The sequence below is a fragment of the Drosophila serrata genome, unplaced genomic scaffold (genome assembly GCF_035046125.1).
Source record: "Drosophila serrata isolate PLE 108 unplaced genomic scaffold, ASM3504612v1 contig_17, whole genome shotgun sequence".
NCBI lineage: Eukaryota > Metazoa > Arthropoda > Insecta > Diptera > Drosophilidae > Drosophila > Drosophila serrata.
Window position 1 is genome coordinate 192,767 of NW_028256915.1, and position 24,827 is coordinate 217,593.

The 24,827-nt window shown below is 47.0% G+C and overlaps 1 protein-coding gene across 18 annotated transcripts in view; it reads left to right on the forward strand.

The window, feature by feature from the left end:
* The window catches only part of bru3 (CUGBP Elav-like family member bruno 3), a 129,991-nt gene that overhangs the window by 79,624 nt on the left and 25,540 nt on the right, over window positions 1–24,827 (forward strand). For 16 of the 18 annotated variants that reach the window (XM_020960148.2, XM_020960152.2, XM_086828487.1 and 13 more), the window contains one exon: window positions 4,300–4,379. The exons of the other annotated variants lie outside the window; for them this stretch is intronic. In XM_020960148.2, the coding sequence (XP_020815807.1) occupies window positions 4,300–4,379 (80 nt within the window). The remainder of the gene's footprint in view (window positions 1–4,299; window positions 4,380–24,827) is intronic. 18 annotated transcript variants of the gene reach the window in all.

Below are 24,827 nucleotides of genomic sequence, written 5' to 3' on the forward strand. Positions count from 1 at the left end.
GCGAGTGTCGTGCCGCAAATGCAATTTACCGACATGGAGCGGAGCTCTTCCCATGCCCCAAAGGCTTTGCTAGCTCCAGACGTTGTCCCCGTGCACATGCATCAAACAAATTCGATAGCTTTGCCATCGCATAATAAGCGTAAACGTTGGCTAACAAGATTCATGCTACGCTCTTGCGCCCAAGAGGCAAACATGCAATGGCCATCAACGGCGTCCAGTCGACCGGGGACCTGTCCTCGTGCCTCTCCGGCTCCTCCCCGAGCTCATTGCCATCGTGCTCCTGGCCAGCAAATGACTATGACGCGACCGGTGGCCAGCGAATGTCGCGCGCTTAATGCAACTTTGTTGCTGATGCTGATGCTGATGCCTGTCCAGTGGCCCCTTCCCTGGTCAGCAGCGATTGAAAAATCCCACTAGGGCGTTTTTAATTGGATTTTAAAATACTTGTCCCATGCAGCGGCAACGGCAGTGGCAGGCAACATCAGGCATCACAGGCGAGCGGAGGAATCGGAGGATCGGAAGGACCTGCCTCGTCTGGCCTGGCCATAACATGGCCCTGTCCCCCACTCTGCTCGCAGCACTGCAAGCGGGCAACAAGGCCAACATATCGACCAGAGCCCCATTCACAGTTTTGTGCCGTGGGTTTGAGGGGGCCTCAACACGCTCGTTATCCTTGTTTCCGGCTGTAGCTGCTGCTGCTGCTGTTGCTCCTGCTGTCCTTCTCCTCTGACATAGCTCCTGGCCTCCTGCAGCTGCCCCCACATGCTACTCCTTCTTCTGCCGCTGCTGTGCACAATTTGGTTACGTGTTTGACCGGCGGCGATTTTTCATGGTAAGGCTTTTTTGTGGGGGCCTGCATTGGGGTTTCCAATACATTAATGGCACTGCAAATTTGTATTGCAAATGTGGGAGTTGTGGCAAGGCATGGACACAACCATGGTTCCACTTAATCGCAAGTGCTTCCCGAAATCTCGTCGTAGCGTGCCCCTTTTTTGTGTCACCAAGATTGACCCATTAGTTGGAAGTGGGGGGAAAAATCACATTGTGCTGTGATATCACTGGCTCTGGCTGAAGTCGGCATTAAAATAATTGAATCGAGCTTTAAGAGGCAGCCAGCCGACATCCATGGCTCACTCTTAATTTTAATGACAGCTCAACTTTTGCATTAGCATTAGCATATTTGATTAAAAAGTGTCATTAGGCTGCTCTGCAGCTCCAACAGCTGGCTGCGTCATTTCACGCTTCACCGGAAGTTGCACAAGACGCTAAAAACTTGCGCACTTGCTTACATTTTAATTTCAACTAATTGCCGGGAATGGGAGACTCACCTCTCACCACTCACTCCTCCTCCTGCTGTTGCCCGTTAAGTAATTAAGGCGTTGCACTTTGTTAGCTTTATGAAGAACGAGAAGATGTCCTGCAAACTGCAAACTGCAAACTGTTCCTTCGCTGATTGTTGAAAGTGTTGTCCGTTGCCTTGACTCGATCTGCATGCAAATTCAATCTTGCCGCTTACATCAAAGGTAACATCGACTCAACTTGGACTCAACTGCTCCTCGGACTCACCTCTTTGGCGGGCTAATTTGCTTTTAATTAGAATAATGACTGCAAGTTCGACAATTATCCGAAAGGCTGACTGCCAGCGACATCCTTGAAAAGGTAAATAACCAAATGGTTCCTGAAAAAGTCCAGTACTTAGCTCAACGGAAAGATACATAATTACCTGTGTAGTTGGGTGGACAGAAAATCCACATTGTTTGTCCAGGATACTAATGAGTGTCCAATGGAACTTTTCCACAAATATCAAGTTAGACAAGGACTTGGGCACTCTCAAACATTAAGCTGATGTAACAATAAGGACATTTATGTCTCTCTCACTCTGATATCAGGCACCTTGTTAGAGGTGTTCAACATTTTTGGCCAGAACAAGATTCCAAAACTTCCCGTTTTCCCCGTTTCCCACCCAAAGTTTGCTTTTCACAAAGTTATGCCAAGAAAAATACATTTCATGTAAAGAGAAAAAGCCTGGCTAAAATATACAAAAACAAAAAAATAAACAAGCACAAAGGAAACATACAAAAAATAACACAAAAGACACAGAAAAATGGAAAACAAAATCAACTTTGATTTAAGTTTACAAAAATGCTTAGCAATGCCTTTTTTTAACTTTTTTTGTGTGTGTGTTTCCCCCGTCGTTGTTGTTGTTCTCTTTCATTTTTTCAGCTCTGTGGATTAACTGGCAACAAAATATTTTATTTTTTATTGCTTAGCAGCGCTGATTTGCACTCTGGTGTCCCTTGGTCCCCGGCACCCTCCGCCTGCCGCCGGCGGCCTGTCCGCTGGCTGGGACAGAGAAATTCTGGATTTTGTTGTCACTTCAACACACAAAACATAAAATACACAAGAGTCGCGTCGAGTCAAGCCGAACAAAAATCCACTTGAATTTTTTACACTTTATTTTTTGTACATTTCCAGCAAGAGGAATAAAACCGAATTTTTTCCACACAGTCCAGGCCCACTGTTGCTCCTCGCGCTGTTTGCACGCGAAATTTGTGCTTGTCTGCCTTTCGGCTTGTCAGCTCGCATGTTGCATGGTTTTAGGCGGGATTTGTTTTGTTCTGCCCCTGCCCCCTGCCCCCTGCCCTGCCGCGGTGTCCCTTCTGGATATCGTCAACTACAAAGGCGGCAACAGCCAGCGGAGCCAGCGGAGAGCAACAGCCCAAGCCGCAATTTGGACACGCAGCCAGTCCGAACCCTCGGCAGGCGGACGACAGGAAGGGTTCGGGAATGATACATTTGAAAGGGTTTCCAGGGGACCCTTGCTCAAGGGTCTTAATTTCCAGCATTGTTCAGAGAGGGAGAGCAGAAACGGCAGATGAAGAGCCACGGAGCAAAGGTTAAGTTGGCCCTAATTAATTCCTTGCCGGCGAGACTGATTTCCTATTTGTTCCTTAGTGAATCCTGCCTTAGAGAGGGAAGTACTTGCTCCCTTTGTCTATGTAAATAAAAGTGTACTCCTTTTGATACTTAAAGATGCTATATATACCTATATGTATCGATTTAATATTTGTATTACTTCCTTGACTCGTAGGGGAACGACGAGTTTTACATTGGATTAAAAAAAATATATTTGTTTTAGTAATTTTTACATAATAAGAGAATCCTACATCTAGGTTTATTCCCGGAAACCTTATTTAAACTCTTCAATAACAGCCCCTAACACAATATTTATCTAAAAACTTTATAAAAACACCGATTATTGTATCAAATGTTTAAAACTATCCATGAATTTCACACACTTTCCAGTGCATAAACGGGTATTACAATCTTAATTCCCATAACGCCCCCTAACACTATATTTTTCTAGTACTGTATAAAAGCAAGATTATTGTATCGAATGTTGAAAACTATTCATGAATTTCACACACTGTCTGGCGCATAAACGGGTATTACCATCTTAATTTGTTCTCCATTTACAAATGTTGAACAATGCTCGAGGCCATCGAGCATTACCGCATTTTTAAATCGTTTCGAGCACCGGCTTACAAACCGTATAAGCCCCGTTTATTTCAGCCGTACTACATACGTCCGCCGTACCCTGCGCCCCTTGAAAGTCCTTACTTTTTGTGGTTATTACTGTATATTAAATTAGCATAAATGATTTTTAATAATTATGCCATTGAAGCCGGGGCCCCCTTCGCGTACCGCTCCAGCTGCGCCATCTCTATTGTTGTCCCCGCCCCACGCCCCCTTCCGCCCAGCAGCTGGCACACAAATTACAATATAATGAGCGAGCAAGTGCAGCGGAAATTTTTTGTATATTTTTCGGTTCAGTTTGAATTTTACATTCCATCCAGTCGCGGCCCGCCCCCTGGTCGAGTATTATTTTTATATAATGGGCGTTGATGGGCGCCGATTCGGAATCGCTGATGCCGCCCATGTCGATGTTGATTTTCATGCAAGAGTGCACGAAGCGATTCTTGCAAAAATGTTTTTTAATTGCACTTAAAATTTTATTTAAATGCTCCGCACACATGCCGTAGTCACAGCTGGCCAGGGTCGTCGCCAGGGTCCGTCGCCCCTCTTCGATTGCATTGGCATTTATGGAATGTTTACTGATTTTTAAATTCAATATTCAATATTCAGTGTGGTGAAAATTCCCTCGAATTTCACGTAGAGGAGAGCTGGTATCTCTGGTGTACACTACAGAAAACAACTCTGAATATTATGTTATTATTAACGAAAAGACAAAGGCTTTGCTAATTGCTAATCCACCTGTGTTCTTTTTTCCATTTGCAGGCTGCGCTTTCGTCAAATTCGGTTCGCAGCAGGAGGCCCAGTCAGCAATAACCAATCTACACGGAAGTCAAACTATGCCGGTAAGTGCGGGGAAAGGAATGTCCTTGTTTGCTTGTATCCTGCTCTGGCTATTTTGAGTTTCGGGTTGCTCTGCCAGCTGGCTTTTCCCACGCCGCTCTCTTAAATTAGAAAATTGTCCTCGGCCAAGGCAGTGTGCCTTTCCAGCGCTTTGCTTTTTCAAGCACACGATGGCACTTGTGTGCGAATAATACGAAAATAATGAAATTTCAAACCTGAAGTATGCGCACTCAAGTTGTTGTTGATGTTCCTGCTCTCATCGTTGAAAAGTACTTAGCAAACTTCATTTAAGCTACAAGTGCCCGCCTCGCTCGCCCCAACTTTGCACGATTTATAAATAAAATTAGAATTAAATTAAATGCCGACCGTAACGTATTATTATTGTTATTATTTTTCCTTTTACGCCGCACTTCAATGGCAAATCAAGAAGCTCGTTCTGCTCTCGTTCTAATTTTCCAAAAAAAGGGAATGTGGAATAAAGAAAAATAAATCAAAATGGCTTTTGGCACAAGGGAAACTCGAGAGGGAAGCCGAGACTGAGGCCAACAAGAAGGTTTCCCGCCAAGTGACTTCATTATGCCCGAATTTTGTAAGGAATCACCATGTAAGAGACGAGACGAGACGAGGCTGTGGCGGAGCTATCCTGTTCCTATCCTGTTGCCAAACAGAAGAGCCGTTAGCTCTATGACAACGTAGCCCGGGAATTATTTCGCCTTTTTTCTTGCTTTGCAGCTTGCGAAAAATAAATGAAATTTGCATGACACTTGAGTTATTTTGCACGTAAATTGCTTCTTTTGACAAACAAACAAGCAAATACACAAACCAGCTGCTGGGGCGGGCGAGTGGCTGAGAGAGAAGCGCTGCTATTGTTGTATTTTTGGTGTTTACAGCAGCAGCAGTGCAATCCCAGTCGATCTAACCAGTCCCAATCCCATTCCCATTCCCAGTCCCAGTTCCAGTCCCAGTCCCAGGTCCATCCGCCTTCACCACTCTTCACTCCTTCAGCAAACGAATTTTACATTTCGGGTTTTGTGTATTTGCGGGTGGTTGTGCCTCCGTCTCCGTCTCCATCGTCCGCGTTCTTCGCAACTCGTTGGCGCATTTAAATTCAAATTCAAATATTGTTGATGAAATTTGTTGCTTAATTTGCAATTTAGATGCGTTTTTAAGCAAGCTCCGCTACGCTGCTAGAGAAATCATGTGTTTACTTAGGCGGAAGTTGATGACGATGCCCAGGACAGGACAAGGCAGGCCGGAAGTGAGGTGGAAGGCCTGGAAGGCAGCCGGAGTGGCAACTGCTGGCCCGTAATTACAGTTTTCTGCCTTATCCGTTTGACGGGAACCGGGCCCCAAATCAATGACACTTGCCGCTAGGCAACACTTCAAGCAGCGAATCCATCCCATTTCGGGCCATTCCATCAAACAGAATGAATGTCAAACACTGGTACTGGTTCTAGCTCAAACTTCAAAAATATAGCCGCAAGTGGGGCGCAGCCACAAACAAGTAAACAAACAAATGGCGACGGTAAAAACCCCAATTCCAAGGCAACGGCAAGTGCAAACAGAGCTGCTCAAGTCAATTTCAATTCCAGGACCTTCAGAAAACCGTCACATTTTATAGCTGATTGCAGTCGATACACACAGCAAATGAAAGCCCAGCCCCGGGCACTCGATTGGGTACGAAAGGGGACGGAAAAGAGCTGCTCCGCCGAAGATGAAATCAGTATAAAATACAATCAGCTCGAGCGTTTTTCCATAAATTTGCCTACGGCCTAGGGCCAACTGCACTTAGCCACAAACTCGGAGGAAAGTCTCATCCCACTTGCCCCACCACCTTCTGAAATGGGTAAGCTGTCCCGCTAACAGGGCCATGAACATGAAGGACTAACAACCGACAGCTGCAATTTTTCACCTGGCCAATTTTTAAGATGAGCAGCAAAATTGCGGCCCCTAAAAGTGAAAAAAACGGGGAAATCGTGTGGAGGCTGCCAAAGAAAGTTGTACATTTTTCTACCTGTTTTTTTAATTTTAAGAGCGCGTAATTTTTTTATACCTGCCTGCATTAAGCATTTTAATGTCAGTTGCCCCTGCCCCCACTACCATTCTTCGTGGCTGTAATTGCAATTTGGCATTACGACTACTCTCAGGATTCAGGACGCAGGACGCAGGACTCGGGTCTCCGAGTTCCCGTGCAGCTGGGCGGGACAGGGGAGGGGTAATTAGCGCAAAATGACGCCAGCTGCTGTGTTGTATAAAAATTTTAGCTGCCACGCAAACGTATTCTACGCTTTTTCCGCTGCCTCCACCTCCACGCCCGGCATATACATTAATTATACGGCCAAGTGCAACGACCAGAGTGGGGTTGATGTGTCAGGTGAGGGAGTGGAGTGAGGGGCGCCGAATTGATTGCCTACCTGCAGGCGTCAAAGTTGCGCCAGACAAAACCGCAAGTTAATTTTAAGCTTAACAGAGTCCGCTCCCAACACCCCGGCCGTGTCGCTGATGTACCACAGAAAGCTTTTAAAAAAGCGAGAGATGCAGAGGAAGACCGTTTTTTGATTACGCCAAACCTTAAGCAGCTTATGAACGCCCGGCCCAGGAATGGACCCAGCGACCAGGCGCTCATTAAAAAGGAATTTACCAGGGCCAAAATAGACCAGTCCAGTCCGGTCCAGTCCGGTCAGGACGAGACTTCATCCCCACAGATCTCGCACGTTGCCTCCCTTGTTAATCTCTTGGCACTCAACATGTTATAAGTCGCTTTTAGTGCGGTCTGCAAACGTTTTCTAAATGCAAAAAATACACACGCTGTGTGTGTGGGGGGAAGAGGGAGACAGAGCGCAAAAAGTTTACAGTTTACAGTTGTAAACAATAATTTCGTATTCACTCAACACACTCACACCCTCACACGCACACCGACATTTGCATAAGCCGCTGATGCGATTTTTTGCTGTCCATGCTGTGGGCGCGGCTTAGAAGTGGGCGTGCCCCGAACACTTGTTAATGAAAGCGCGCGCATGCATTAAAGCTGCCTTTGGATGTAAATGCTTTTGATTGCCCAAGTGCAAAAGCTTCGCCACATGCATAGCGTGGAGAATGTGGAGAATGGAGTTTAAAATAAAAAAAACGGTACTGTCGCCATCTTTCTTTTCCAACACAACTACTTTAAGTTAGACATCAAATTACTTTAAACGCCATCGTACTACGAACGCAGAATAAATTAGTCAATTAACATTTCCATTTTGTATTTGTTCAGTGGTAGGAGTCCCACAAATAGTGGCCAAAATGGTTGGGACAACATTTGTCACACCTTGCCGAGGACGAAACACATGTCCCAGCCAGCTAGCGCCAGTCACCATCATCATCATCATCAAAGACATTCTGCCCAGCTTGCTCCGTGCGCATTTAAATTTCAAATTAATTTCTCGCCATGTGAAGCATACTCGTCGCACACAAAAAGAAAAAAGAATAAAGATTGAAAGAAATAAGAAATCTGCAAGCTGCCAGCGCACATTGGGGAGTGGGAGTGCCAGTGCCAGTGCCGCGCCAGATAAATACGAGCAGAGTCCGCGCTGTCCCAAAAAATGATATGCGAAGCGATGCCGCCAGCGCTCCCTTCCAACCCATCAAACCTGTTTTCACAGTCATTTCGCAGAACGGGCGCCGTAAAATATGCAAAAGAAGAAACATTTCTGCGCGCAGCTCTCTCCATTTTTTCTTCTCCTACTTTTTGGCGGCGTCTTGGTCGTTTTGTTTGCGCTGCTCATGGCTGGATTGACGCAACATATGCCATATGCCAGCGCCATCGCCATTGCCATTGCCAGAGCCACTGTTGTTGTACCCCCTCGCTTTTTGTTTTTCTTCACTCTCTGTGTGCTGTGTCTCGCATCAATTATGCTTTTATTTATACAACAATTTTCGTTTTGCTGGCCTGGCCGTTCAATTTTCGTCAGCAGTCGTCGGCGGCGAGCAGAACGAACACGTCGAACGGCCACTGCCTTAATGCGACTTGACAAAAATGGCGCCCAACGTGGGACAGAGGTAGCAGTGGGCGGTGGGCGGCGGTTGGAGGGAGATTCTTCTTAACGCTTCAGCGCCGCCCACACACGCACACTCGGATCGCACCTTGCGCGTCAAGCTGACGACCACGATAGCCTTGCTGCTCCGGTCCGGGCTGGCTTTCTATTTTAATTCACACGCCATTGTTGCTTAGCGCCATCCTAAGGAAGACGAGGCGAAGTTGAATTTCTAATGTGCAGCAGCTGCTAACAATGGAACTGGGAAGCGGGGTAGGAGTACGGGGCAGAGGCAAGAGGTAGGTGGCAGGTGGCCCAGGCAAGGCCTGATTGTATTTTGGCAGCTTGTTCTTATTGTTAGCTGTTGGGCGACTAGGTGCGTGTGTTGGTTGTACGTGTTGGTTGTATTGTGTTCTTTATCCTTAAGCATACTTAGGTGCGCATTTAAGCAATTTTTAAATCGCTGTCGTGTGTGTGTGTAGAAATGGTCGAACAACAAGCTCTAACACCATAAGGAGTCGAGGGAATTTTCACGAGATGAAAAACGGGTAAATTGAAGCTAGCTAAATTGGCATATTTATAGAAAAATGTTTGAAACAAACAGAGTCCCATGCATATAAAAAGTAAAGAGAGGGACGAGGACTAAGATTTAGGGTTTCTTAATATTATATCCTTAGCAAGCCTGCTTAGCTTAGCTTTGGATTCCTGTGTCCTACCGTGTTACATAAATCATTACTGGATCGCTAAAGCCTGTTAGAATCATCCACCACTAAATCCTGCTTGATGCTTAGCATATTAGACACATGCACAGGGCGGGCATCCTCTGACACCCTTGCCCGCACTGTCTTTATATTGATTTGCAGCCAATCCGATATTTACTCGCTCAGTGGCTGAACTCTCCCTCACGGCTTTCAGGCTCCATCAATTTCAATTTCGATCCAGCGGCAAATCCAAACAACGCCTGCCATATACAATTTCTGCCACAGCCTGCAGATAGGTCCCCCCACCGCAGACCTTCTCGTTTCAGCCTTTTCCTCCGACGCCACTTCTGGGCATCGGCGTTTTTCGGTAAACTAATTTTCTTGCTCAATATCTTGACAGTGAAATTGGCACGCGGCAGTGTTGCCAATCAAAACCCACACGGCCAGAATGGAGCTCGGGAGCGCGGCAGCTCCCAGAGGAGAAGGGAGTTCCTTCGGATGTGTTGCCTTCTGCCTCCGGTGGCACCTGTTTTGCTATTGACATCACGTTCCACGGTCCAGGCGCCTTCCATCGGAAGCAGCCCATACTCCGGTAGCGAAATCGCAAACTGAAGTGGACATAAATTTTTGGTTTTTAGTCGACGGAAATTGAAGCGATGTGTCTTGCCAGTGCAACTTCGTTAGAGGAGAAATCTTGCATTTCCTTACCACATAAAAGAATCAGTGGTAATGGCTTTCTTTCGGGACTTTCCGGCCATAAAACGAAGTCATGGCCGCTAAAAGCACAAAACTTCCGGCTTTTTTGTGTCCGAGTGCGCGTGCATCATTAAAAGGACATCGGGCCGCGTTGCTCTTCCAAAAAGTGGGTGCAACATTAAACTGGCTGCAGCTGGGGCTCTGCTTCCCCAACGGAAAGCGTGTTATAAACAATTTTAATAGACTTGCTTAAGGGCAAACATTTGCAGGTGACTCCGTCACCGTCGCCGACGTCGCTTCTTATCTCCTGGTTCAAGTCCTGCCGCGAAACACTGTGAACTTGCAGCTGCTGCATCTCCATCATCACTGATGGACCCCCATTGTCTTTTGCATTTCTTCGTCTGCTCCGGCTACGTGCCGCTCTGCATTTCTGCTGCAGCTGGTCGTCCTTCGTCCTCCGTCCGATGCGGCGGCTACTTAATTTAATGCACGTCTGTTTGCATAAACCCAAACCTTATTGAATCGGTGGCAGCAGCCTGAGCGGAGCAGCTTGCAGCTTGCTTCTTGCAACTTGCAACTTGCAGCAGGAAGCAGCCAGCAGCCAGCAGGCAGCAGGCAGCGCAACATCATCAATGTATGGGCACGTTCGGGAGCCAGCGAATGATGAGCAAACTTCAATTCGCTTCCCTGCGCCCCGCCCTCGGAGTCTGCAGCATAAACTTTAATGAGCCACACGAACTGGCCAAGAGAAATTGAATGCTGACGTGATTTTCGGCACTCGGAACCCCGGCATACTCCGGCACGGAAAAGTCGAAGGAAATGACTGAGGAAACGGCAAAGGACCCCACCCCACTCCGCCCCTGTCAGTCTCCTGGCTTTGTTTGTTGCATACCTTGAGGCGCTGTCAACCATTTGGCTTTTGCATTTGCCTTCCATTTAGGCGGGGAAGGAAACCCTTTCCCGAAGGGAGATGGCTGCTTTAGATTTCTATCGCACAGAGCGAAGGACGAAGGACGAGGGACGAGGGAAAAACCAAACCAAACACTTCGGGCAAAGGGGAAGCCGGGCACAGCCTTCTTCCGCTTTACGTGCCAATGATGACAATTGGTTTTCTTTCTTTCTTTCCCTGGTCGCGGCTTCGATTTTTGCAATTTCTTCGTTTCGTTTCGTTTCGATTCGTTTCGTTTCCTCTTTGGTGTTTTTGTTTTGCACGTCGTCGTCAGTTTTTCGCCGCTTGTCTACAATTTCAATAAAATTTTATTAACGAATTCCGGCGAATGGTCGGCGGAATCGTCGATGACAAGGCAAGCCGAGGCCGGAGAAATGGAGAATCGGAGAAACGGAGAACCGGAGGGCAGACCAGACCAGACTGTACCGACCGTGGACACTTTTATACCTCTGCACGAATCGATATTATTATTACAATAACAGCAGTGGCAGTGGCAGTGGCAGCAGCACCAGAAGCCGGCAAGGATGGGGAGTAAGGGTTCCTTCGAGGCGAGGAACTGTAGCAATTGCCTGTCAGCATTGTACTTGTCGATTTTGCAGCTTACTTTGCTGCCATTGCATACTTTTAAGGCGCTTTGACAATTCTTTTTATCTGCGCCCAGGACGATGCCAAGGACTTGGCTTGTTTGTTTGTCATTTACGCCGCCTCAGCCACTTCCCTCCGCAGTCCGCAGTCCGCAACTCCCAGTTCCCTGGCGGTTTGGCCAAGTTGAAACCGGCAGTTCAATTCTCAATGGCGCAGCAGTTTTTCTTTCCTCCTAATGGCGACGTTTCCGCTCCGTGCCCTTCGTCGCCGTCGCTGAGTTTGTTTTCCCCCCGCCCCAAGCTTTTCTTTTTGCCACCCCAAAGTTGACATCAATTTTTGTTCAATTTTATTATTTTCATCTTCATTTTCACAGCGCGAAATCTATAATTGTATTTATGTCAAGTTTTTTTGAATAGATGATGTGCTTAGGATCTCCTACCCCCCGAGTCCCTGTGGGCGCGGCATTATAATAATGACTTTGCTTTTGTGATAACGACTTACGGAAATGTTTGGGCATGTCATTAGCGTTTGGTAAGAAATTTGTCTTCAAACGATATTATTAATAGAGAAGAGGAAGCGGAAGGGATAGATCGTGCTGACTTGACTGCCTGGCAAATTTATGTGCAAAGTTAAAAGTGCAATATAAATTAAATAAATGTTCAGTGCAAGAGTAATGTGAGTGCAATTTAAGGGGATAGATATATGTACATATATCTCATATAGGACGAGATGCAATTTCGCCCCGTCCACTTAACCAAGACCCACAAACTTTTTAACGCTCTCAGCCTAGGTCTAAGGATTTTTGACTTTCAAGGGGAGGAGGAGAAAAAACTTCCAGCAAAAAGCCAAACAAGAGCAGGGCAAAAACTATCAGCTGTAATCAAGTTGGCTAGCCTCCCGAACTACCAGCAGCAGCAAAGGAAAAGCTGCTAAAAAGCATTAGGGCGCTGCACCTCCGGGCAGCCGAAGGACGAGACATGGGAGGAGGAGTACAGACGGAAGTCGGCAGACATTAGTGCCAAAAGTGCGTCACAAACAATATTTCCGTATCAGGCGGTAAAACTAAAACGGAGGCATAGCCTAGACACTTTTTAAGAGATTACATTTTTCGGTCCCCAGTTGTTATTTACATCCTCCTCGAACGAGGCGAAACTGTAGCGAAACATTACATGCACACACACAGCGGCGGAAGTTTTCTCGAAACAACAATGCCAGGACTACATACATGTACATGCATACATATACATAGATGTAGGCGAAGGGAGCGAACGTGCAACTAAAATAGCCAGCAGCATTTTTGCGTTTGCGTTGTTTAAACATGCGCAAAGTTCAGGACTCTGAACTTTTATCAAACATACGCCAAGCCAAGGCAAAGCCAAACCGGAGTTGGGTCGGAACGGCCCGAGAGCAAGGCGAGACATGCAGCACACTTTTGGGATGGCCCGCAAATCTATACCTTCCCCTGCCCGTCCTCCCCTGCTGCAGGATCACAGGATGTAAAAAGCAACTATCAGCGCCCTGGGGCCGGCCGTTCGCTTGTTATTCCAGCTTGGCTAGCTTCCTTTTCGGGGCCGAACAGCAGAACACCAGAACAGCACAACAGCTGAAAGGACATTAAGGAAATTACCAAAATTAGTAAAAGCATATAAATAACCCATCGGAATGGCTACAAACCCATAGAAATTAAAACGTTACTCTACGCATTCGCGGCGCTATAAATATTTCATGAGACTCGCGGCTGTTGCCGCAAAAAACTTGACAGCTGTCAAAACTTGCCACGCTGCCAGTCGCTCTCGTCCCAGCGTGTCTGTTCGTGTTCGAAATTTACATTGCATTCATTTCTGGCCACCACGGCCTCAACTTTCATTTAACTAGACGAAGACCCAGTCCTTCACGACTGCCAGGAGCTGCTCCTGGACCCTCCTGGGGTGCAACAAACAACGAATTTCACAACGGAATCTTTTAATCCCAATGAACTGCGGAGGTCCGTTTTCGCCCAGTACCGGAGTCTGAGACCGAGACCGAGCCGGAGTCCAAGTCCCTCGTCCTAGTCGTGTTGTTCCCGTCTGCTGGCTGGAAAACAAACGTTACAGGCATTTACTTAATCGACAAGGGATTAGTTCTGGCCAAGAACCATCCACGTAGCCTCCGTCCGCTGGCTTTGTATCCATTTGATGCCGTGCCCACTTTAAATAGAGAATTATTGTCGCAAACAACAGTCCAACTGTCTGGGATCGGGGCGCCTCCACCGCTCTGAAGCTCCGGCAGATTCCAGATAAGGATATATTGTGTCTCACGCAGTTTGGACAGCTTTAATCTCGGACCAAGCTGCGGACTGGGCGCGTACGTGCTTAATTTTGTTTGCACTTTTAAGCCAGCCTCGGCTTTGGCTCGGACTAGCCACGCCTGCAGTTGGCAAAAATCACGCAGCAATCGTGCAGGAGGGGAGTGTCCTGGGGCCCAGGATGAGGCCGCCGCATGCGCTTGGCCAGGGATTAGCGCTGATTGAAATTGCAAATGAAAATTTATTTTTACTGCGCCCGGGTCGGGACCGGGACCAGACCCCAGCCCCAGCCCCCAGCTCAATGTTAGTTCAGCTTAGCTCTGGGAAGGATGGTTGGTTGGAATGGATCCTGGGTGGACCGCCTGCGGGTCAGAGAGCTCGCCCCTCCCCGCATTGTATTAAAATTTAATTGAGTTACTGACATTTTATTTTTGTATAATTAAATTAAGCCCCGGCTTAGCGTTTGATTTTAATTTGTGCGACATTTGTCCGCTCAGTCACCCGGCGAGGACCAGCTCCTGACTGCGAGCTCTCTGCTCTGCTCTGCTCTGCATTAATGTGTGACAACAGATGCACCGCCTCGCCTCGCCCCCTCCAATTATTTCACCATAAATTTGTTTTGTATAAATATTAATGCGACTGCCGCAGGATTAGTTGCAGAAATTATGTTCGCCGCTTTTTTTTCATCGCTGTTTAAAGCCTAAGCGTAGGCGCTGTCGCATAATTTATTGGCCAGCCAGTCAGCCATCTAGACAGCCGCCAAAACTGGTCATCTGATTGGTGTTTGTTTGCACAGCTGCGTCCTCGGACAGGAGCTTAGCAAATTGATTGCCCCGCCGGAGCCCCGTCGGGGGAAATTAATATTCTCTCACTGTGGCGATTGGAATCTTCATCGATGGTCGTCCAAGTTTTGCTAATTAAGAAATTTTGCAGCTCACTGCCCGCCAGAATAATGGGAGAGAATGTCGGTGCATTAGCTTGGCTGGCCTAAGCAAATATTAACCATCCGCCATGTAAGCCGCGCTTTCGCTCAGCCACTTTTTTAATAATAAAAATTTCATTATTTCCACCAGCAGACGGTGGGGGGTTCCCTTCTGCATGTACATACAACGGTTTTAATTAAAAAATCCTTTGGTCAAGCAATTACCGGGGCACATTAAAATAAACACAGGCCATGGACCCCCAAAAAGAAAGCGGAGCAGGACCCTTGTTGGCACATTATTAAAGCGAAATGTATTACAAGCTAAGCTTTCATCTTGCATCACGAGCTTGAGGGTGGGGTGGGGTGGGGGAAGCGGGTCGTCTGACCTAAGTAAATATTAATAATACATATTAATAACGGCAGGCGCTGCCCTTTCGGCTGTTTGCACGTAATTCCTGTAGTGCATAATTACAGCGGCCACCAGATGCCAGTTGCCAGGGGCGGGGCAAGGCTTATTGAAGCATTAGGCAATTACAAATATTTGGCCGTTGCAAGTCTAATGCCATCTAAGCCCCCCATAAGAAAAACGGACCGCCTTCCATCTCCATATCTCACGCGAAGCCCCCGCCTCTGCCAGCACCTGGAAATTTATGGCTCACTTTTAGGCGCACTGTCATTAAAATCGGAATTAAGCCTACGCAACGTCATTGCCTCCGTCGGTGTCGGTGTTGGCCTCCGTCTGCAGCCATTGCCTGGCTTACTTAAAAATTACATAAATTTTGCTTTATGTTCCTCGGTGCCGGGCCTAAGCTCGGGCAATCTCTTAAAAACCCATCCATAAAGTACGCAATTAAATTTTCACTTAAGCGATTATCACATAAATCCCCACATAGCAAACCGAGGCGAGGCGAGGCCAGCCCATAGTCAAACGTGTTTGCATTTAAATTAAAAGAGCCATTTTTCTTCGACACGGCTACGATTAGAGCTGAGTGTGTGTGTGTGCAGAGGACGGGTTGGAGGTGTAACGGCCACAAAGAGCCCGCCCACCTTATGATAAGGCCATTACAGCCCGGCCGTCTTCTTCCGAGAGGCCACGTATGTATGGCCCGAACCGCAGAACGGCCCGCACGTACAGGCAGCAGCACACACTGAACACTGAGCACAGAACACTGGAGCGACCCAAACCGAACCCGTTGTATATATATTTGCTTATGTTAATTGCCGTTGAATCCATTTCCATTAAGATGCAAGTCCTGCCGCCGACGATAATTCCACACACACACACACATCCGGGGCCAGGACGAGTGAGGCAGGACCCGGGCGAGTCGCATAATTGCTTATGGGGCGAGGACCGAGTGTACGCCTTGACCAGGGAGCGAGCGTTAAGCCCGCCTCGTCCTGGCTGCCTTCGTCGCTTTTCAATATGCACAGCAATATCCTTGGGTAAACACAGATCCTGGGCTCTGGTCCTGTGGCCCTGCTGTAGTTGCGCCTGTGCCTGTGCCTTTTTATTATACACACAATAGCAAAGGCTCCGGCATACCAAGTGGCACACTAATGCCGACCCAAGACCGCCTTGGATCTGCCGGAATCTGCGGAACGTGCTCTTACATATTAGTAAACTTCATAATTTTTAATTGATACATTAAATTCCGTGCAAATATTGATCGAGCTGAGTAGCGCCGGGTGCCACTTGCCAGGATCCAGGGAATCGTCTTAGTTGAGTGACAGCTTAACGATGTAAAGCTCGGTTTATTATGCATGGCAGGCTTTTGCCGGCTAGGATTACTTGGCCTGGCCCAGGACCAGGACCAGGACCAGGACCAGGGCTCAAAAGTAGGCAATGTTTGCCGTAGTCCTGGCGCTTGGATATGGAATGGATGTATTAATAAACTGACCCCTGAAGCCTTCGTAATCTTTCACGTCATACTCTCTGTGTCTGTCGCCCAAGACGTTTGCATGAAGTTGGGATATTGCCACAGCGGTATTCCCAACGCCCCAACGCCGTCTGTCTGGGGGCAAAACACTCAAAAGCAATTTGCCCGCATTGACTTTGCCGGCCACGATTCTTTTCTCTCTGTTTTTTAAGTGCAATTTTTTCAACATTCCGCTCCTTTTACTGCGCTCCTTTTTCGGCAGTCTCCCTATCATCGCCAGGCAACGTTTGGCACTCAACCGCAAATGCATTTCAACGTAAAGTTTTTAAACAAATATTTGCTCAACTTGCAGCCGAGCCGTGTTTGCTTCGTTTTGGCCGTTTTTTCTGACTCTCCGACCCCCCTCCGAGCTCTGGCATTCAAACAATGTGCAGGCCAGGCCGGCTGGCAGGAGTCCTTGCTAGACCAGACCGGAGCAGTCCAGTCCTGCCAGTCGGCCAGCCGTAAAATGAGCAACGGTGCGCCGTGCGGTGTGCAACAGTTTTTTGTGTGTGTATCTGTGTGCACGCTCCTTTCATATTTGCAGCGGAGTGAGGCTGAGGCCGGGCAAACAAATGGCAAAAGAATTTATTTGCAACTGTGGCGGCAGGTCCTTCTGCCTGCCAGGCAGCCAGGCAACTCTATAAATGAATGTCCTTTTGATTTTGTTCAACGAGCCTAGCGAGTGACTCAATTCAGTGGCTCCCAGCTCGCAGCTCGCAGCTCCTGGGGCTCACTCGGTTCTTTTGTTTTGGCCTGGCCCGGCATTCTTTTAGACCGCCTACAACCTCCAGTTCCACTTCCCCAACTGCCGCAACAGCGCTTGTCCTGTTCCTTTCCTTCCCAGCTGCAGAGTGAGTGTGTGTAGGAATGTTTTAATTTGTTTTCCTATCCGCCAGCTCAGTGTCGCTTCTTTTTATTGCCTAGCCGCAGGCTCTGTTTGATTGTTTGCCTCTGCCACTTGTTTATGTGTGGCTGCTTCCTGCCACCGCCGCCGCCGCTGTTGTGTTTGCATTCATGACACACGATACAAGGAAACGCGGCACGCTATGGATATTTCCCGCTTCGGCCTCGCATTGTAGTGTGCCGTTAAATGTCTTCCCTATTTACACTCGCATATTTCATTTATTGTTTGCCAGGATGATTTATTGAAGTCATAGGGATCTGGCGGGAATTTCAATTTGGTACACAATATTTAATTAAAACATTGGTTCAACCCCCACTCACTCTTTCTCTCTCTTCTCGTTGCAGGTAAGTGACGTTACGTCCTTCGAGTCCTGGCAGAGCGTAAGTCCATTCGCCTAATGAACAACAATATCAGTATCCCCAGCAGATCTATTGGCCGGGGATTGTGGGTAGCGGGCTCTGTAGTCACCGCACGCTTTTGTATTTAATTACAGAAGCAACTATCTTTCAATTATTTACACCTGCAACAAAAACCGTGTCTGCTTCTGGCCTCAATGGAGCTGCACTTCTTAGCGAAACAAAATATATATCCGCTCTTTACATTGATTACCCCATGGACTCTAGGTCCCAGGACCCTTGGTCCTTGGCCCTTGCTTACTTACTCTCGCCCACTTGACGACCGCGCCCACTTTCGATAATTAATTGCAGACATCAGTTGCAGTTGCGGGTATTTTCGGTAGTGGGAGTGGAAGTGGGATTGGGCCCAGGTTCAGATTCAGGTTCAGGTTCAGTCTCGGTCTCAGTTTTTGTTAGTTATTTTTGGGGCAAGAGGAGGACGAAGGAGGAATGAAGCATGCCATCAATTTGTCTCTCCGCTTGCAGCAATTGTTTTGCAGACGCGAGTCGCGAACCAAACCGAAGCTGAACTAAACTGAACTGAACTGAACTGAACTGGAGTGAAGTGCAATTACAAATGCAACTCAAGTAGCAGCAGCAGCTCAAGACAATGGACTATAGACGAGGCAACCAGAGGATAGAGGATGCCTTAGGAGGAACACTGCTAGGTTGGAATGACACAGGCAAATAAGGGGAGCTCTTTGAAGTTGCTTCCTGGGCTAACCAACCATAAAACTGGCCCTCGAAATGGACAAATAAAAAAGCAAATACAAGTTCATCGTCCTGTTCGTGCAGTGACCGCAAGGGCAATGTAAATAAATAACAATTAATAAATACTTTGCGCCGTGGCAGTCTTGGCGCGCTTTTTAAAAGCTTAAACGTGTGCAGGGGATCCCCCGGCCAGCAAGGAACCTCTGAAATTAAGTTGGAATTTCAAATTACCCTCACTGAATAAGCAGACGTGCTGGAACGCACTCCTCTCTACTCTACTTTGCGCTCGCGGAATTTAATTAAAAGAATTGCAAACGCTGCTCCTAGTTGGCCAGTTACCAGTCTAGTTTGTCCAGTAGCTCATAACCAGTGCGAACCGAACCGATGTATCCTATCCGCTGACTAATTTCATTTTACTTTATGAATACTGCACTCGCTCGGACTGCCCAAGACAAATGACAACCACTGTTGTCCTCATTCAGCGGCTAAACTTCAGGTGTGTCCTGGGCCAGTGCCAGTGCATTAGATTAATGAAACGCCAAGGAGCGGGCAGAGCGGTTAGGTCGCTTAGGGAGGCCTGGGCAGAACTTCGGGGAACCCTTTTCCAATAAATGCCAAATTAATTAAAAAATACAGCAGCTAAGTAAAGAGAAAGCCAAACTCAAGCAACCCGAAAAGGAAAACTTGAGACACACAATGAGGTTTTGCTCCTTTCCGGTTGCGCTCCTTTTATCTTCGTTCATTCTCTTCCGTTATATATATGGTATCTGCGTGTATTTGCGCTGTATTTTCTTTCTTTCGCTGCCGCTGCTCAACTCGAAAGTGTTAATTAAAAATTGTTTCACAGTTTAGCTGCGAAAATGAAAATTGAAAAAGGCAAAAGGGAGTCAGTGAGTCAGACCCAGACCCAGACCCAGACCCAGCCTTCATATTTCCCAGGGCTTCCGTTTGGCTCTGTCCTTGCCTCATTTTTTCATTAGCCGCCTTAATTTAAGGCAGACTCGAGCGAGAGCAAGTGTATTTATCTTGGGACCCCTTGGCCAACTTGTAGACGTAATTGGAAGTGAACTGCAGCGGCTCACTTGTCCCTGTCCACTCGCTGTTGCTCCAAAAATCTCGAGAAATCGAGAGAGTCCTTCTTCCTCTCTATATCCATGGGCCAGGATCTATCCTCTATCTGCATCCGTTGTAATTGCAGCAACTTAAGCCGCTTCGCTGCCCGCTTGAGATAGCAGTTCAACTGGCGATTGTCCAACAATTATGTTGGATCTGCTCCACTCGTGAGCGACTGAGGGATTCAATTGCTCCAGCCACTGGTTGGGTCGCTAAATCCCGAAAAATATCTATGCTGCCGGGTTGGACTTTCTATTTGAGTTTTTCATTTGGCGGCGGTTTATATGTACATACACACATAGGTATAGGATGAGGGAGGATGGATCCAGGATGGATACTCCAGCTCCGTTTCGACTTGGTTGTTTGGCTTGCACTGCGTGTTTTTAATTTTGCGCGTTTCGCTTGTTCTAATTGAAAGCCGCGTTGTTTGTACTTGATGTCGGGGATGTCGGAGTCGTCGGGATTTTGTGTGTTGGGGAGGATGTATGCCTTGCCTGTCTTGTGTTTGTCTTAACATTTATACGACGCACACACACAGAGCACTTGCTATTTCCTCCTCCACTCGTAGATAAATAATATACTTTTGCGCACTAAGGCAGAAACAAACACTGAGGATAGGACCAGGACAGGACCTCTTCGGGCCGAAGGACGAACTAAAAGCGACGACGTCGGCATATCTTTTCTTACGGCAAATATTTATGTGCATGTATATGTGTTTACTTATAATATAATATACATACAGAAGCGGCAACGGAAGACGGCTAAGAAAAGCGAAATTTTTACCAACATTTTTGTATTTGTTGATTTTGGGCAAACAAAACTTTGCACTTCCTCCCCGAAAAAGCAAAAACCCTTTTCTTACCTCCCCCAGGGCCCCGGGGCGCCGATGGAGGGAGAGGGTTCGGAAGAACTTAACGCATTTTTCTTTGCTTTCACTCTTCATATTTTTGTTTTCCGCCTCGTCCTTTCGGGGGCTGAAATTAAAAATTAAGTTTATTTAACCCTGGTGGCTCAAGGGGAGGCGCCAAGGGTTGGCAGACACATCAATTTCCGTTCGGCTTCCCTGGCCGCCCTTTGCCCTTGAGCCGTGACCTTGTGGGCGTGGCCAGAACCAGGATCTTTGGGCGTTTAAAGCATGTCAAGGCATGCAAATGTTGCACATGCATACACGGCCATTGAATGGGGGACAGGAAAAAATTTGCCAGCATAATTTATGGCCACCGAGTTGGGGCAAAAAACACAACAGACAATTTGCCCTGTATAAAAGCTTGTGATTTGTCTTGGTTTCGCGCTGAACTTTGCCATGCATCCAAGGCTCCGCAACAAAAAAGAGAGACACGCCAAAATAGAGAGGAGTCTTCTCCTGTGTTTGGTTTGCCCGGGAAATGTCAACAGCAGACGACGCCCTGGACTCGCAGGCTCGCTGGCTGCCAGGCTCCTGGCAACTGAAACCCCAAACGCCTGTCGACCGTTTTGACGAAATAGACAAATTTGCGTTTTGTTGCAGCCAAATGCCCTGAAACTGGCAGGAATCTGCCACTGCCACTGCCACAGCCACTAGTCTCCTCCCGCCTCCCGTCTCCTGCTGCCTGGGCACATGCATTTCCCCCTGCAATAAATCATATGCAGAGAGACAGCAACAATAAGAACGCAGGAGAGCAGGGCAAAAACAATGTTGCGGCAAAAAGCTGGCTGCCCCCACCGAGCGTTTTTTATGTTTGCTACAACAGCAATGTGACAAATACATAAATTTGCCAAAAATGTCGCCGCCTTTCAAAAAATTTGAGCTGGCAATTTGAAATTGTTGTGCTGGTGCTGTTGCTGGCAGCACACTTGGCCCCTCTCCCTCGTCCTGCTGCCGTCGTCCTGCGGCATTTAAAGTAAAAAGCCTGACGACGACGACGATGGCGATGACTCCTTTGGGTCATAAATCAAACGAAAACGGCAAGTGTGAAGGGTATTCGCCTGCGAAAGGTTTGCCTCGATTAATTTTTAAACATTTAATCTACACATGGCCCGAACGCAGGAGTTATATTGGTCCCGGATATTACATATTGGCGTCGGTCAGTGGTCCCGAGTCCCAAGTGGATGGATGCGTGTTTATTAGCCAGATTTTTCGATGGCTCGAGCCAGGAAACTCATATTTCATCTCGCTCAACATTAAATTAAGCAAGAAGAATAATTTCCCGCCTGCTATGCAGCACCAAAGAAGCGAAATTCTGATACATAATTCACATGCCAAAACAGCACGAAATGCTTTGCATAGGGATGCAACATCGCCGGGGTGTCGCGCCGGCGACAACAACAAAGTGGGTGCCATTAAATTTCATGCATGCAACTGGTAAAAAAAGAGGACGACGATGGTATCTGCCACGCCCACGGCCGAGAAATGAGCTTGCACTTTTGTTATGCAAAATGCGACGACGGAGCGAGCGACGGGGGATGATGCACCTGCAATGCTGCAATGTTGCACCTTAAAAAATGCTGCTGAGACAGCAGACGCTGTCAGGACAACGCAGGACGGGGCGGCAAGGGAAGTGTAGTGCGCCGGGAAGACGTTGCCCTGAAAGTTTTAGCATGTTTTTCATATTTATCCTGGCACAAGGAGTCGGGCAGACATAAACAGGCAGACAGGCAGTGAGGCGGAGAGACGGAGAGGCGGTGAGGCGGCCCAGCGGGCCGAGGACACAGAAGGGTTAAGATGCGTGTGCGAAATTATTTAGCCAGAGTGTCAGAATGCCAGCTAGCCGTCTCCCTCTTGCTTAAGTACTGCCCCCGCAGTCCTGAAATATCCGTCTGCCTTATTTATTGCATACCCTCCGGCGCACACACACGGGCCCTGTGTCTGCGCTTGTGTTTGTGTTTGTCTGTGTCAGGTGTCAGTGCCTGCAGTTATGAAAATACTTTGTAAACATTTCCTATTTCTATTAGCGATCCTCCTGGCCCCCGCTGGCCCACAAAAAACTGCATCCCCCCGTCCCACGCCACCCGGCAGGTGCCCGAAACTATGCAACAATGTTTTGTCAGACGCAGGCATGTGGGGAAAAAGTTCGCCCATAAGTGCTTGGGCTCCCCAGAAAAGAACAAATATCTTGCCACTTCAGCCACCTTATCGATGGTCGGGCTGAACCCGCGGCTATGGGGCCATAAATTATATTTTTGAAGTCGCAGCCAGAGACAACCACAGCAACAGCAACAGCAATAACAGCATCAACAACATCGGGTGGGAAGGTGAAAACTTTTTGGCAGTTATTACCCAGTGTTTTGTCGTCTCTTTCGCACCGAGCCACTCCCCCCCTGAGTTGCATATCTGTAAACATTTTTTGCGAGTTTGAAGCGCACCTGAAAAAGTTATCCCGCTCTCGCTTACTTGGTCCCAAACTTTGACTGCACTTTGCGAGAAAGTTTTTGAAGGTTGCTAGACCTTTAATTATTTCGTGATAAATGATGACATTCGAGTGCTACAACGCTGCTACAGCGGTGGAAACAATTACAAAAATATAGCGAAAATCCGCAGAGTCAGGGGCGAACACTTCATTAGCACCTGTCAGTTGAGAGGAGATCTTGGCCCAAGCTCGGCATCTTTTTGACAAAACCAAACAAGGAATATTAGAGCAAACAGCAGCTGACACTGACATGGCCCACGGAAAACAAAAGGGGGGCTCATCTACTTAGTTAAAAGCACTTTAAACTGAGCAAAACACAGCGTCCCGGTGTCCACCTTGGATAGTCCAGTCGATGATTGATGACGGCATGTGACACTAATGGTGATTGTTGCTTTTTTGTCACACATCCTTGCAGGGAACGAGGCGGGCCACCTGCAATTTGTTGCCGCGCTTGAGCAACTTTTTCAACATTATCCCTTATCCGTTGCCGGAGCAGTATCCTTTGGCAAGTCCTTGGTTTAATTTTACATTCTAATGGGGCTTTATGCGCGGGCGCCTAAAACTATGCAACGGCCTCCATGATGATTTATGATTGGTCCTGACATGACCCCGAAAACAATTACTCAAATTTCATATTTACTCCCTTGCCAAGGGACTCGCAGCAAGTGTTTTCTGGTAGATTAAATGTATACATTCTATGAGCCTCGTTTTTATTATTTTGGATTGATTAATGTTTGGCAAACTGTACAGGCTCATGGGCCAAAGGACAGATGGTCAGGAGGAAACCGAAAGGGAAGCGGTGGGAATCGGGAGATCCGAGAAGCGAAGGTTTTAAAACATTGCATTTGCGACTTTATCCAGTGCCTGCCCCACTGGCCAATTGCTAATCCCTGACAAACAATCCATTAAAATACATTCCGAATGAACCACAACAATCGCTCTGTCCCTGGCTCTCTGTCCTTGTGCAAAACAATTGTTAATTAACTTTAGTGGAAAACATTTCTCCGACCGGCTGAGCATTGGTTAAATTCCAAAAATTGTTTCGCTCGCCACTGAACAATTCACACAGGCGGAAGTCATGGCTGAGCATTGAACAAATGCTATTAATGTAATTTGGCATTTATTTATGCATTCCCATTAAAACAAATAGACATGCGAGTGGCGAATTGTAATAATAATATAATAATTATAATTGTGCTGACGGACAAATGATTTCGCACCGCAAATAACAAAAACTGTCCCCGATTGATGAGCTGCGCATTTGATGAACACTGGAAATCCATTTTCCAGGATCATTTGCATTGACTACCGAGCAGGATGAATGATGATGGGGCGCAGTGTAATCTGCATATAAATAAATACATCTATGTATATTTTTTGCCACTGAATTTGTTTAGTATTTTCCACACACTTTTTCACCGACTCTCTGCGAGCTAATCTTGTAATTGGCAGCTTTTCCTTAATGGACTTTCTCCGCCTCGCCGATGGCCATTTTAATTTTAATTAAAAATCAAAAATAATTAGCTATTTGTATAATTACATGAAAATCATTTGCGCCTGGTCTCGCAGCCATTAATATTTATTTGAAATATACATATTTCTCCGTCGCCCCCTTGCCGGGTTCTTTGCTGCCTGTTTGTTTGCTGCATTATTTATTTACGATTCAAACATGTGTCAACATGGCCGCTGGCTAGAAATATATGCAAATATAAATGAGAGCACAGATAAATATATTGAAAATGGCATAAGCATGTATCGGATATACATTAACATATACGAGTGCTCGTGGATGTGGCAGATGAATTATGTTCGCGCCAGGCCATAAATGCATATTTAATTACAAAATTAATTAACATGAAAAATAACTAT